The 14,694-nt window shown below is 39.4% G+C and overlaps 1 protein-coding gene across 3 annotated transcripts in view; it reads right to left on the bottom strand.

Moving 5' to 3' along the window:
- The window catches only part of ARID5B (AT-rich interaction domain 5B), a 176,901-nt gene that overhangs the window by 26,014 nt on the left and 136,193 nt on the right, over nucleotides 1-14,694 (bottom strand). For 2 of the 3 annotated variants that reach the window (XM_080641939.1, XM_080641941.1), the window contains 2 exons: nucleotides 8,717-8,921; nucleotides 6,725-6,777 (listed from right to left, as the gene is read on the bottom strand). In XM_080641939.1, coding sequence (XP_080498065.1) covers nucleotides 6,725-6,777; nucleotides 8,717-8,921 — 258 coding nt within the window. The remainder of the gene's footprint in view (nucleotides 1-6,724; nucleotides 6,778-8,716; nucleotides 8,922-14,694) is intronic. The other variant, XM_080641940.1, reaches the window with a different exon arrangement.

Genomic DNA, 14,694 nt, shown 5'->3' with positions numbered 1-14,694 from the left:
ACATTTTCTTTCCACAGGAAAGTCATAAAATGTGCTCTTTCCAACTGCTAAATGCTTTTAAGTGCACAGTTCTCCTAGGTGCCCAACTTTATTTTTGTGTGTGTGTTCAGGTGCACTTTTAATACAAATGCTGACCTCAGGCTCTAAAGCAAGCAATGTCTGCATCCTCCCATTATCCAAACTTTATAATGGGTCGCACGGCCTTATTAGGAGAGAGGAAAAGACATGAGCACTCCTCCTGGTCCAGCTACTGGGCATCGTGCTCCCACCTGTATAAATCTGCCTTCTGTTCTAGTATGCCTGCGTCAGGCCTAATTACTCATTTGCTTAGGGTTTTTATTCTGTTGTTCAATGTGCTCTCTGGATGTGTGTTAGCTTTAAACTCTATCTGGGGCAGAACCACCTTCTGCTTCCTGGTATCAAGCTCCCAGCCCCATTTAGTGGTAAAGTGTGATCTAGCCAAGGGGTTAGTCTGATCAATTTTCCCTAAGCTTCAGGCCTCCTGGTCATGTTCACATTCAACTACTTCCATTTATTTTAGGTTTTTAAAGATACAAAGAACTTCTGGCTCTTTGTTTCCTCAAGAAAATGGCCAAATTAATCAGGCAGTTATTTCTCTTGGATTGTGCTTCCCCTGTCATCTCCTTCAAGGTCCTCACTTCGATGATAGGGGTTCATGACAGCAACCCAACTGCTAGTGCTTCCTGTCTTAGGGCGCTGTGTCAGGTACAGAGGCATGGAGGTGGAGGGTTGAGGGTAGGATGGCATCATGAACAGAGAGGTTACAGCTTTCAAGGGGTCATAATTTAGCAGGAAGCACAGCCCCATACCATGAACCATGAAGCAAGATGAAAAGCTGAGCAGACCACACCCAAGTGAAATAAACCAATCTAGGTGTGTGTGAGAACCAACTGTATTTGGAAGACACTTGACAGTTACTTCTTTCCCGAGTGTGGTCAGACCCAAGAAACTCTGAAAAGCACTCCACACCTTTTATGTTCATGAAGTTTCACTGCTCATAAATACAGTGGTTTTCAAATTGCGCTTTAGAACCCAGGCGATGTGGTAAAGGTGGCCTGAAGCTAACTCTTCACCTTGCCCACCCCTGTCAAGAAAACAGGTCCAGCCCTAGCTGATTTGGCTCAGTTGATAGAGCGTTGGCCTGTGGACTAAAGGGTCCTGGGTTCGATTCTGGTCAAGGGCACATGCCTGGGTTGCTGACTCAATCCCCAATAGGGGGCCTGAAGGACGCAGACAATTAATGATTATCTCTCATCATCGATGTTCCTATCTCTCTCCTTCTCCCTTCCTCTCTGAAATCAGTAAAAAATACATATTTTTTAAAAAAGAAAAGAAAACAGGTCCAGTGAGTGGGAAAGGAATTGTCCCTTCCACAATTTCATTTGATGAAAATATCCTGTCACTTAAGAAAAACTGGACAACTGTTTTAACCCAAGACACAGACTTCAAGCCTTGATTTTGCTTCCTTTGAGGTTTCAGGGATGAAATAATCTTGGCATTGTTGTGGCCTGGTGAGGAAACAGCAATCAGAGATCTTTTAGGACTCTGGAGTTTCCATGGCTTAAGAATGTGCAGGAAATATGAAGTCAAAAGGAGAGTTTTCCGGCAAGCAGTGCTGCCAGGCTGCCCTGAGAAACAGCGTCTTTCTCAGGACACCTTGAGGGTGTACTGAATTAAAGGAGGATGACTTTTTTTTCCTGGTAGTACTCCAGGAACTGGAGCCTTTCAAAACTACATGACATCATCTTTGGCCTCGAAAATTTTGAATTAAGCAAGAGGTTTTGTCTGTCCAGAGAACTAGGGTTAGTAGATTGAGAGGATGTCATGAAATGACAGAATTTCTGTCATTTTTGTCATTTACTGTCATCTTCCTTCAAAGTCAGAATCTGATGCCAAAGCCTAATCCTTCCAGCAAGAAGATAAGCAACTTCTTCCAGATGAGTAATAATGGTCCTGTCTCACCCATGGGAAGATTGGAGCTACTTGCTGACATTCTTCAAAGGCACCACGTGCATGGTCTTCTGCCTCTAGATTTACTTAAGACGCATCTCCCTGTTCTACTACCTTCTTTCCAAATATTGCCTCTGGCATGCCATCAAACGGGTAGCCAAATGGAAATCACTTTAGCAAACCACCTTCAACTCAATGCATCCTGCTAAAATCCCAAGCTACCCTGTGAGCTTTAATTGCTTCACCAGAAACTGAAGTGCAGGCCTCTTAGCTATCAGCAACTTTATCCAGTTCTGCGTCTTCAACTCTCAGTACCAATACTCTAAAATGGGACTGCAAAGGAAGGGTCCTCATGGCCAACCAATCAAAATGCCAGGATATTGTTTTTTTCGGAAATCAAATCCATTCAATATATTTATGATCTCTAAAAATCTAAGGATGCAGAGACACAATATACATTTCCAGCAAAGGTAGAGGACCCCAAGAGAACCAAATATAGCCAGTAGTCAAATGTTATAATGGTTTAAAATAAAACTTTTGCTCCTCTTTCTTTTTTAAATTAAATTTGAGGGTACTGAAGAACTGAAATGAAATAATCCATAATCCACAATTCAAACCAGAAGATTTGAAATAGTTTATAACCACAAACAAAAACAAACCAATTAAGATGGCCTCTTTTTATAACCAGAAGGAATTCCAGAGGGATGTCTTTATCCAATCACAAGTTAATTGCAGAAGAGATACATTTACAAATTTTAAAGTTGAAATTTTTTACTATTGCTGAATACTTATACCATCCAGACTTCTTGACCCATTTCCTAAATTCACACATTTTTCTCATGAATCAGATAAAGTTTCAGCATGTAATAGTTTATCTGCTACAGATCATGTTAGATACGAAGAACTAACTGAAAGATGCTACCACCAAAAGTAGGTTATTAAATCTTTTTTCCAAGAATCACCCAAATCATGTAGAAAGCAATCTGGGTACATAAGGGACTGCAGAGAATGGGAAGGCTCAAAGAATGATCATTTATGAATCTCCTTTGACTTCCAGTGGCTATGGAGGGTAACACAATTGCGCACAAAGTTCTCAGCTGTCAGAATTGGGAGAATGCCATGATGATCCATGCAAATGATTTCACCTCCTTGTACTTCAGTTTTCTCATTTGTAAAACAAAGGCTGAGGCTGGAACATGGCGAGGATCTTTTTCTACACAAAGGCCAATTTGTGAAAAATAAAAAATGTTAGGGTGCTACACTTTCCCTTATTCAAAATGAAAATAGCTTACTGAGTCCCAATTTAGATTACCATTTACTAAATGGAAAAATACTCATGGGAAAATTTTGGCTTCTTTTGAGTCAACAAAATGTTAATATGTTGGATGTTTATTTAGTAATGGCATAAAGATAGCTTTCTAGTCTTTGACATTTGACTTAAATGGGGTCCCATTTTGAAGCTATGACCCATGAGGTGAAGTGTTAACAATCACTGTTACACTTAGCTTTGAATTAACCTCACCTGGACAGCTTAAGAAAAGGGAATCTCAGGTTCTCAGGCTCAGGCCCTACAACAAAGTTAATATTTCAGTGTGGAGGCCTAAACAATAGCTTATACTTTAAAGTTCCCCATTGAAAATCTGAACCCCAGTTGTGGAGTAACCTCTGGGAATCACTGATCTAGACGATTCTAAGATCTCTTTTGAGCTCTAAATGACAAGTCTACACTTGTTCTGGTATCAGATAATCTCACAGATAAGTGTCCTTTGGTAACACTGTGATGACAATTTAAGTCGCCAGGCTTTGGATATTATTCATACAGCTTCTGGAATAACTTCAAAACTGAATTCTCACTGAACGTGTCACAATTTTATTAGCCAAAATATACCAAGAGAAAAACTTATTCTTCACTTAGATTCAAAAGCTTAAGTGTAGAATGGGAGTGGCAACCTTAAGTGCCTACAGGGCCAACAGGTAACATGAGGCATATAAAAAAAAAAAGGGCAAGAAAAGAAGGAAGGAAGGGAGAGAAGGAGGGAAGAAAAAGTCCCACCAATTAGCTTCATCTAGTTTATGGCCTCAGATGAAGATTCCATAGAGAGGTGGCTATGGAGATTCCCCGCCTGAGGTGAGATGAAAAAATCTGGAGTGTTATGAAGAATGGGAGGGACCCAATGAACAATGAGGGAGTTGACGTGTGAATGGAAACAGAAGAGGGGGAAAGAGCCATCACAGAGGTCACCAGTCCTCTTGTGGCTTTGCTGAAGTGATTTGAAACTCATAACCAGATAAAAGGCAGACGGTAATCTGGTCTTCCATATCCTTCCATCCCAGCTTCTCTATACTCCACTCCACGTTCACAAACAGTGAAGGCAGAATAAGTGGCAAAGCATAACAGTCTCCAAGGTATCCCCCTGCTGCCTGCTGAAGAACTCTGGGGCCTACCATCCAAGATCTCTACTCACTGGGCTCCATCCTTCTCTCATGGTCATTCATCCTGGCCAGCTAGTCACTCATCTTTAAGTGACTTAAACTCTCTATGCCCAACCTTATTCAACCTCCATGTTTTATTTCCCCATTTGATTTTCTCTTCCTGGAAAGCCATGATCTATCAGGTCTAAATTCCATCCATTCTCTAAAATTCTGCTCAACTGTCATCAGAGCAATAAGTCTTCCTTCCCTCATCTCTAAATGAGGAAGTACAGGATCTTTTCTACCATATCTCTTATTGCCACCTCTTGTGGATGGTAAGCAACTAGAACTACTGGCCTAGATATGTTTGCATCTCCCAGAATGTCCAATGCAATGCCTTGTCCACAAAAGACACTCAATAAATGCAGGGTGGGGCAAAAGTAGTTTTACAGTATGTGAAACAGAGTTTATTCTTGTGTTATTATTTATGAATTACTGTATTATTTTCCATATGAACAACTCTAAACCTACTTTTGCCCCACCCTGTATGTGTTTCAGTGATTTTCTAATTGTGTGATCATTCATTCATTCATTCATTCATCCAACAAAAGAATAAGTACTACTTGTTCAAAGAGTACTGCAAATGCCCTGAAACTTAGCAGAAGTTTCTTTTGTATATTCGACACCAATTTGCAGTTTCATGGGAAAAAAGTCCTTGTGAAGATACAGAAGATACAAAAGCAGGAAAAACTGATTCTGTGAAATTTGCTAGCACTCTCCTTATCAGTGAATAACAACAAGTTCCTGGATTTAAAAAGACATTTCATAATATTGTGCAATATCATGTAACTTATCTGTAGTCACAGTTCATAAAAATGTGTACTCCTATTCTTAACACTAAAAGTTAGACTTAAAAGTCTAGGCTATGGGGTCGATTCCTAAATTTATGAGACTAACCCTGAATAAGATATCATCTTTTTCACATAGATGAAAGCTATAATTAGCTCAAGATTTTGCAAAACTATGAGTCACAGTGGCAAAGAGTCCATTCTTTGTTCCCTCAACAGATCCAACCAAGTGAAAAAATAATGTTGTTTATTTTTACATAGGGCACTTGATAAAACAAGTATTTTAAGTAAATTCATGTCTATAAAATGCACATTTTACATGTAGTTCATATTAGTATATTTCCTCACAAACATATATGTATAGCCCATACATTAACTAAAAATATTACATGCACACCTACTCAAATTAAAGAGTTTTTACTCAGAATTCACAGCAGATATCTCTACAGTAAATACCAGACTATCTGAATCATATAATGTTTGCCATCTTTTCCCATCCCAAGCTCCTGACATTAAACTATTCGATTAGTTTGTGGAACAATATGCTATATCTGGCCAGAAACACTAGTTATTATGTTTGGGCTAAAATGAATTTCATTTTCTTGATTTTGTGTCTCTTACTGTCATTTTACTATGATACAGAGATATCCCAGGTTACTTCATAAGGAAAGAAACAACAATTTCTTATTCAATTGCAGAAGAAACTGCACAACTTAATCTGATCATTGTGTGGAGGAGAAAATATTTCCAATGACGACATCTTCCTATGTCAACTGATTTTATTACAGATGTCATCTCTGTGTGCTATATTAATGCAGCTCTTTCTTCTTCTTTCAAGATTTTAATCTTAGTTTGTTGCTCTAACATTTTATTGGTTCAAAATACAAGCTATAAAAATCCGTGGCCATCAAATTGTCCCGTGAGCTAAAAATAACCCGTTCCTGTCAGTTAGAATTAGCTGATAAAGAGTGTCAGAGCCTGTTCTGAATAAGTCTGATAACTTCCTGTTTATGCGGCACTGACCCTTGTCTAATAAAGCCTCTCTGCCCCAGAATGAGAGGAGATTTGCTGCATTTTATTCCTTAATGGCCAATACTGATTACTTTTGAAAGCCTTTAATACATTTCCCATATTAGACATGAGCAGATGTCAGGTATGTTGCCAAGGGAAATTTCTTTTATGCAATCTTGGCTTGTTGTACAATAATAGCCCTTTCTCAACATGGGAAAAAATTACAGACCCAACTAATTTCCCTGACAGGGGAGAGTTACATATGTTTTCCACTTGTAGTTTTTACGACAAGTTTACAATTTTGCCAAACCTGGAACTAATTGGGACTGTTTCCAAAAGCGGCCCAATAAACCCCCAAAAGTGTAGAGCCATTGGAAAAGGCAGTCAGTGATGGTCTGCTTTCGTATTGTCTCTATTTTGGTCAAAGCGGGGGAGGGGTTTAGATTGCAAAATTATTTCATTTAAGTTGCTTAAACACTTACTGTTTCATATCCTCCCAGTTTTTGAGCAGCTTGAAACATAGTCCAAAGGTTAACTGTTAGAGGGACAATAAGTATTTAGATAAGCATTGCATTAACATATTTCCAAGAAATGTCAATTAAAACATTTTTGTTTTGTTTTGTTTTTCAATGAGAAAGAGAAAAAAAAAAAAAAAGAAAAGAAATACTAATGTACCCCAGAGATCTAAGTTCTTAGGAAACCATTTGCCAAAGGGCACTCAATAACAGGATATATTATTACCACTTAAAATATTTCTAAAGAACAGTCACAAATTCGGAAATGGTTCTACTTTTAGGATAAAGGACAACACAGTTTGCGTCCTGTTGCCATCAGCAGACAGACAGGAGCTAAGTTACAGTGTCCTTGGGGGAACTGTGGGATTTTTCCAAATTGGGGCTGGACTCATTCAACTCTTAGAAAGAAGCCATTGACTAAAGGGTAATAATATATGCTTCCTTCAGATAAGAACTCTTCATAATCAATAAAAAACAGCTAAGTTAACATATGATTATCTTTTTAATAGAATTCCTGATGGCAGCACTATATACAAAGCTCATACTGTATTTCACTAACATGTGGTGCCTTGCAGCGAGCAGGAAAAATATTTCACCCTTGAGGCATAAGTGATACAACAGATCAAAGGGAAGGAAGATACTCCATCACGGAGGAAATGAGTCCTCTTAGTCCCCTAACTCGCCTGTATGGTATTGCAAAAATACTTCTTTTAAACAGATTTCTCTTTCCAGGGTTTGCATATGTTTATGTTGTTAAACAACTATGTCAAATCGCTAGCAACTCTGTTCACTTGTACCAGATACTGGGACTGCTATGGATTTGATTCTTTTACAAGAGGGGAAAATTGACTTCAAGTAATTCCTTGGTAAGAGAAATAAAAAATAAAATAAAATCAATTTTAAAAGGCTCTTTGACACAACACGTTTGAGAAGCCTCACTGAACCTTGCACTGTTTCAAAGCTATCAAGAGCCCTGCCTCGGCCTTGATTTAATCTGAACCAATGCATAATGCAACAAAGCTGTTCATAGTACATTAATTTTACTTCTATTTCCAGCAACCAGTTTTCAGACAAACATTGTAATCATTCGTAGTTATATAAGTTTATAATGGCTGCGAGGGTTCTCTTGCAATCAGTGCCAGTTGCTATTAGGTATGTAAATTGTTATGTAAAACATGCAGGTTTGACATTCTTCATCAAAATGACACATGGTTTTAATCTAGGAAGATACGTTGGGAGAAAATTCTGTACCAAGCCAGAGGCTCACGCTTCGTGCGCCACAAAATCCAGACAGAGGCCAAATATATATTCATTTGTGAAATCAAGGCGGGGTCTGGGTTTCTTCTACTTTTTTATATGGAATTCTGCTCAGCTGTGAGTTCCCTGATCTGCATAAAAATATACTGAGGAAGGTTAAACGGACATGTCAAAGTAATTTAAAATTGGGTCCTCGGTTCAAATTTGTTTATTTCTTGTTTCCTCTGAAGTCATCAGGTTTTTGTTATCTCTTAACAAATCTGGGGCTTAGGAAATACCCTTTCTCTTTGTTGTTGTTTTGACCACCTTTAAATGTCCTCCTTTTAAAAGCCGTCTTTTCACAGGCAACATCTGTGTCTGATAAAGCTACGTCATATTATTATCTCAGAAGAAAGGCGTTGCAAACACTCAATATTGACAAAACAGAAAATGAGAAACTTTCAACATGTCTATTTCCAGTCATAATCAGTGGATTCAAGCCTATAAATATCTCACTGCAACTGCCCCAGAAGGGAACAATGTAGCGGAAAAAGGAAGGGAAAAAAATTCCTGGCTTGGATGATTTGTAGATTTAGTATAAACAGAGAACATCATCATCCCCAGATTAGGATTTCAACATAATCCTGAGTCAAAAATATTTTTTTCCAAGTCAAAGAATCTGAGCAGTTTTCATATTTCAAAAATGAAAACAAGTATACTTACTCTGTTTAAAACCTAAATAGGGTATTCGTTCTATTGGCGTCTTCCTTTCTTTCATGTATTTATAAAGTGCCACCAGGAAGGCCTGCTCGTCTGCCCTGCACTCTTCACCAATGGCAACCTTTGGTTTTTCTTCATTTGAGACTTTTTTACAGTTATTATGGTTATTCTTCGGCTTGGTCAAGGCAGACCTGGCCTCACATTTCACCTGAAAAAAGGGGAAAAATTCCACATCAAATCAAGCGCAGCCCTGGACCGTTTACAAAGCCATAGCGAGTGACACATTTCACTGAGTGGGAAGGAGGAACCAATAAATTGCCCTTGCCCTCAAATAGCTTTTTAGAGGCATCACTGAATAAGAATTGTCTTAGACCAGAGGATGGTGAGTTTCTCACCAAGCCAAGTAGTAAATATTGTAGACTTTGGGCCATCACAGCCTCTGTTGTGACTGCTCAACTCTAGTGTGAAAGCAGTCATAGGCAATATGTAAACAAATGGGTGTGGCTGTGTCCCAATAAAACTTTATTTATAGAAACAGGTGGCCAGTTTTTTCCAGCCTCTTTTAGACTCCTTACAAGTATGTTGATGTGAAACCAGAAACAGTGTTGGCATCTGGTAGGGCCATTCTCCTGCCTCTTTATATACTTTTCCTAAGGAGCACCATCTGTTAATGTCATTGAACAATCCCTAACTTCTTCACTAAGAGTCCTACACTTCACACTTTGTATCACAATGAAAGACAAGTCCATCTCTTCATAGGAAACTTATCTTGTTGCTACTCTTTCCAGCAACCTGGAAAGACACAGATGCCAGCAGACACTGGCATCAGGAACATCAGCCAGTTCTTTGCTATCTCACCTGAGGGTGAAGCCAGGTCTACCCTCAGGAGGAAAGAGCCCACTTTTTAACGAGGGCTTCTTGCTTTTCAGTCAGCTCTGAGACTATAGGAAATAGGAAATGTGAACTTGCCACAAAGAAAAGAGTAGAGGTCAGCTAAAAACTCACAAAGGGTAAGTGAAAAGCTTCATAATTAACAAATAAATGGCAGTGAATGCTCCAGAAATTCTTCCTTCCATACTCTAGGCGAATATGGAACTTGGCCTACTGAGAGGCTAACCTAATGTTCCCTCCTCTCTGCCATGCTCTACAAGAGGCCTTTGATGGCTGTTAAATATAACGCTAAGTTGCTGAGCTATTTTAATTGTAAAAGGGGGAAGTACAAAGGGTCAAACTTTAAGTTCAAGTGCGCCCTTGGGGAATGTGTACATTCCAATATTCTTTACATCTCCATATCTAACATCGAAGAGAAGAGGGCAAGGGCTGGGGGAATGATATGAATAAAAATGTCCCACTTACTCAACAATGTTTTCCATTTCAGATTTTTGACCTCTTTCTCTTTTTCCCTTCAGATTCTCCTTTCCAAGCACTAAGAACATAAAAGGCTATGCTTATTTATTAAAGGGAAATGTATCCTTTTAAAAGGTTTTCTTTATGGCTTAGTCTCTCAAGTGAACACGATAGTTTAATATCTTCAGACTGGTCCTGCTAAAAATAAAACTTCCTGCACAACTCATTCAACTGAGCTTCTAGATAAGATTTTAATTTTTAAGGGCCTGTGGAAATGGTATTAAAAATTTTTCCATGGAGAATTTTTACTTAACAGTATTTTCAAACTTCAGTACATTGTAACATTTTATATTGAGGGAAACATCCAGTGAAACTTTATGTGATCATCATTTTTTCACTGCCAAATTTTAGATTGTCGAGTCTAAAGTTTTGATGAAATCTACTATTTCAGGGCTTTCTGAAATCATAAAATTACTCCCATTTTAATCTGTATTGGTCCCAACCTTTTTTGGGTGGCTACTAGGAGCCAGGCTCTTCTAAGCACTTTTTAGGTATTATCTCAATTTTTAAAAAAATATTTTTTTTTATGATTTCAGAGAGGGATGGAGAGAGAGAGAGAGAGATAGAAACATCAATGATCAGAGAGAATCATTGATCAGCTGCCTCCTGCACGCCCCCAGCAGGGGATCAAACCTGCAACCCGGGGCATGTGCCCTTGACCAGAATCGAACCCAGGACCCTTCAGTCCGCAGGCTGATGCTCTATCAACTGAGCCAAACCGGCTAGGGCGGTATTCTCTCATTTCATGCCCACAACTCTAAGGAGGTGAATTATTATTCTCATATTAGAGGAAACTGAGGTACAGAGAGGATGAATGACACATACACAATCACAAGATCACATCCAGGTTAGTAAGTGGCAAATTTGGGATTGGAACCCAAGTAGTCTCAACTCTAGGGCTTGTGATTTTTAACACTATACCAATTCACTGACACTCTTATAAAAATATTAAATTGGCAATAAAAACATACTGCCAATGAAAAAGCACATCTTAATGACTAGGTTTTACAAAACCTACACTTAGAAAGGTGATTTATCAACTGAGCACCTACAATGAGCCAGAGACAGTGCTTGGGCTTCATCCAATCTACCTAAAGTACACAAGACTCATAAAAGGCCAGTATTTAGCCCCATCTTACAGATGAGGAAACTGGAGCTCAGCAAGCTCATGTATTGTCATTTGGGCAGGCTTCTAGGGTTAGAGGTCTCCCTCACTCTAAACTCCAGTCTTGTACAAATAAGAGTAGATATAAGGTTTGCATATGTAACAGTCTGAGCCTTCAACCTGTAGTGATATGGGCCACTTTTCTATATTATTAGGTCAGAAATGCCATTGTTAAGGGAGAAAGGGGTTTATCCCTCAGCGTCTAGATAGCTGCCTAACCTTCTGCCTCACTGTGCAGAGACACCCAGAAACAGAAGGAAAGCATGGAGAGGTGCACAAATCAGGCCCAATGCCACCCTGCTTCACAGAAAAAGGCTCCAGGTGACGCAGATTGCCACCTCCTGAACTCCACCCCCCACCTCAGATGGTGTCTTCCCAGTTGGTGTCTCCTTGGGAACCAGGTGCTTCCTAAGAAGTGAACAGTGGCTTACTTTCTCAGACTAGCTCCATACATTTCTCCAGTTAATATAAATGAGCTCTTTAGGGCATTATTCTATTTCTGGATAGAAACAGGCCAAGTTCCTTTCCACATTTACCCAAAACATTCTCAGCATTTTAATCTACTGAAATGTTAAAAGAGAGTTAGTCTTCATGTTGACCTTGAGAAAGCCCACCCTTTTGATGGTAACTGTTAATTACTAGATCTGTTTCTCCCAACCTGTACGTCTAAGACTTACTTGTTGAGTTCACTAAGAGCTTTGGGGTTTCCAAAGTGCTTGAGGAAGTAGAATCCACATTTACTATTTTCAATGAGCCATCACCTATTTGATATTAACCACATAACTAATCCAGCTTTTAACTGGGACAGCGAGATGTGCTGAACCAGCAGGAAAGAAGCTGGAGTAATTTCAATTCAGTCACTAACGTGCTAGGAGACCCTCATTTTCTTCCTCAGGAAACCAGGAGGATAAACTGTGGAGGTAGTTCTGAGAACCAAATGGGATGAAAAAATATGGAAAATAATGAAAGCATCCTATTTGTAAAATGTTGAAAGTATGTTTGTGATGTAAATGAAAGAAGACATTGCTTCCTTTTTGTGTCCCTTTTAGGCTATAAACCACCTGTTATACACTTCTGGCCTTTGGAAAGTGCTTATAGGATGTGAAGTCATTTGCCTTCTATCAGTGGAGGCCTTTCATTAGAGCCCTGGGCTGAGACTTCTCTGGCTTGGGCCCCAGATCTGCTGCTGTAAGATGATCCCAAGGGAAACAGCAGAACTTGAGCTGGACACCTTCATGACATCTCCAGAGAACTGGACCCTTTTCCCACATGCCTTTTGCTGTCTTTGGGAAGCCATGATCTTCTCAGAGTCTTGTAAAGCTTGTTTTCATGTTCAAATTGAGAGAGTGCAACCTTTGATGGAGACAGGTAGATGACTTGTTTTTCCAGCCATGCACCCAAGAAACCCAGTGGATTCTCACGCTGAGCGCACTGCCAGGTGGAGCTGCAGAAAGCTGTAGTTAGAAATGGTCTATTTGGGAAACTTTAGAGAGGAAAAAGTCACACAGCCCTTGGTCATAAAGCCAAACTAACCATCACTTGAAATGATACTCCCAGCTCAGCAAAGGATCAGATGGTCACAGGTTTGTAATCTCTAAGGTAGCCTTTCATGAGAAAAGACCACTTGATGACACAGATGCCTTTTTAATGGTAGTCCTGGCCCAGATGTGGCTTGTTCATTCTGTAGGGATTTTATGTCGGTCTTGTTGGTGCCATCAGATAAGCCCACCATATTTCACACCTACCAGTCTCTCTTCTACTAGTATATGAAATGGTCTTGCCCAACCCACTGGAATAGCAGGACTATAATCCAAGACTCCAAGAAGAACTGGGCATTTAAACCAGTCCCCAGGAGCTGGCTGCAGTGGGATATCCTTACATTCATGATCGAAACCAACGATGGAAGGATAATGCTCCTCCAGGTAAAAATTCTGAAAGGCTGCACAGGTGGGAGGTGGGGTAGAAATGGCTTGAAGACCATCACTCCTACGAAGGCTAAGTCAGTGAACATCAAATACAGAGCAGGCTCCTGTTCTCGTTAGTTTTGTGGGTCTTAGTGTGAGTCCTGAGCTGCCTTCCAGGGAGAGAGATGTTGTAGGGTTGTGCTTTCAGGTCAGTTGTATGAATTTTATAAAACTCCCAGAGGCATCCGCTGGTAGTGACTACAAGGGACATGAGAGGAGGGATCTTCATCCTGCTGTTCTCAGGTATTGGAAATGCCGGCATAAACACATGATGTCATCTTAGAAGTATGGGGCAGGGAGCCAACACAAGACATCAGCAGTACAAGCTCTGCTGAATGTTACAATCCTAAAGCCTTCTCACTCCATTCTTTATTATAATGCAAACCACATCACAGGGAATAAACTGTTCCTGCTGACATCGTCGAAGACCATGGAAACCAAAGCCCTAGATAGGCAGCTCCAGGGGCGAGATGTCAAAATTATTAGAAAATGTCATACTTGGTATTCAGGTGGACTCACTTGCAGATGGTTAAATGAACAGAACAAAAAATAACTTTAGGGAAAGAAGTTTGTTGTTGTTGTTTTAGACAGAAAATAAACATTTCTCCTGGTTGATCTCTTTGTAACCCTTTGCAATCCTGGAAGCATGAAGAAATGATAACAAAGCAGCCTCAGAAATGTCCCATGAAGATAAGATTTAAGAATGTGAATGCTGAGGATTTGTTTCGTTACACAGGGAGGAGGCGTGGAGTACGTGGTAGAAAAACAGGAGATTTTCAACATAGAACTGAATTCATGTTTTTCTACATCAGAATCTTCCAAAGTCACCAATAATCAAAATGTTCCCACTTTCATAAGCTTAGTCCTTGAGTCTGGAAATGTGGTATCAGTTGATATCCAGTCTTCAATTGAGATCCTAAAGGGACTATTGCTGCCTTTGGCACAGAAACAACACCTAAACGCAAACACCCCATAAACGGAACCATGGAAATCTGATCCAAACTCACTAAAGTAAAAAAGATAAGTCTAAAAATATGAAGTGGCACTTCACACTTCCTGGTGCTAAATACTTCAGGCACACACTTTCAAAATTCCAAAGAATGCTGAGGCAAAATGGGCCTGGGTCCTCAAAAAGTAGCCTTGAATTTGAACCTTTATTCTGAATTAAGATATACTGATCTTGTGACATAGAAACCCACACCTGAAACCTATATGATCATGTTGACCAATGTCATCCTAATAAATTTGATTAAAAAAGAGATATCTTAAAAAACATAAAAATGTATGGATGAGTATATGTATACATGTAAACATTTTGCTATGTGTCTTTAATTTTACTCTAAGGGAAGTTAGAGGTGATTTTGAAAAAAAATATGGAACTAAAATGATTAATTCTAGCCATTTCTAATTTCATCCTCCATTAATCTCTGAAGCAGATTTAGCTG

The sequence above is a fragment of the Plecotus auritus genome, assembly GCF_963455305.1.
Source record: "Plecotus auritus genome assembly, chromosome: 9".
Taxonomy (NCBI): Eukaryota; Metazoa; Chordata; class Mammalia; order Chiroptera; family Vespertilionidae; genus Plecotus; species Plecotus auritus.
The sequence above is the reverse complement of the archived record's forward strand: the minus strand, read 5'-3'. Positions and strand labels throughout refer to the sequence as shown.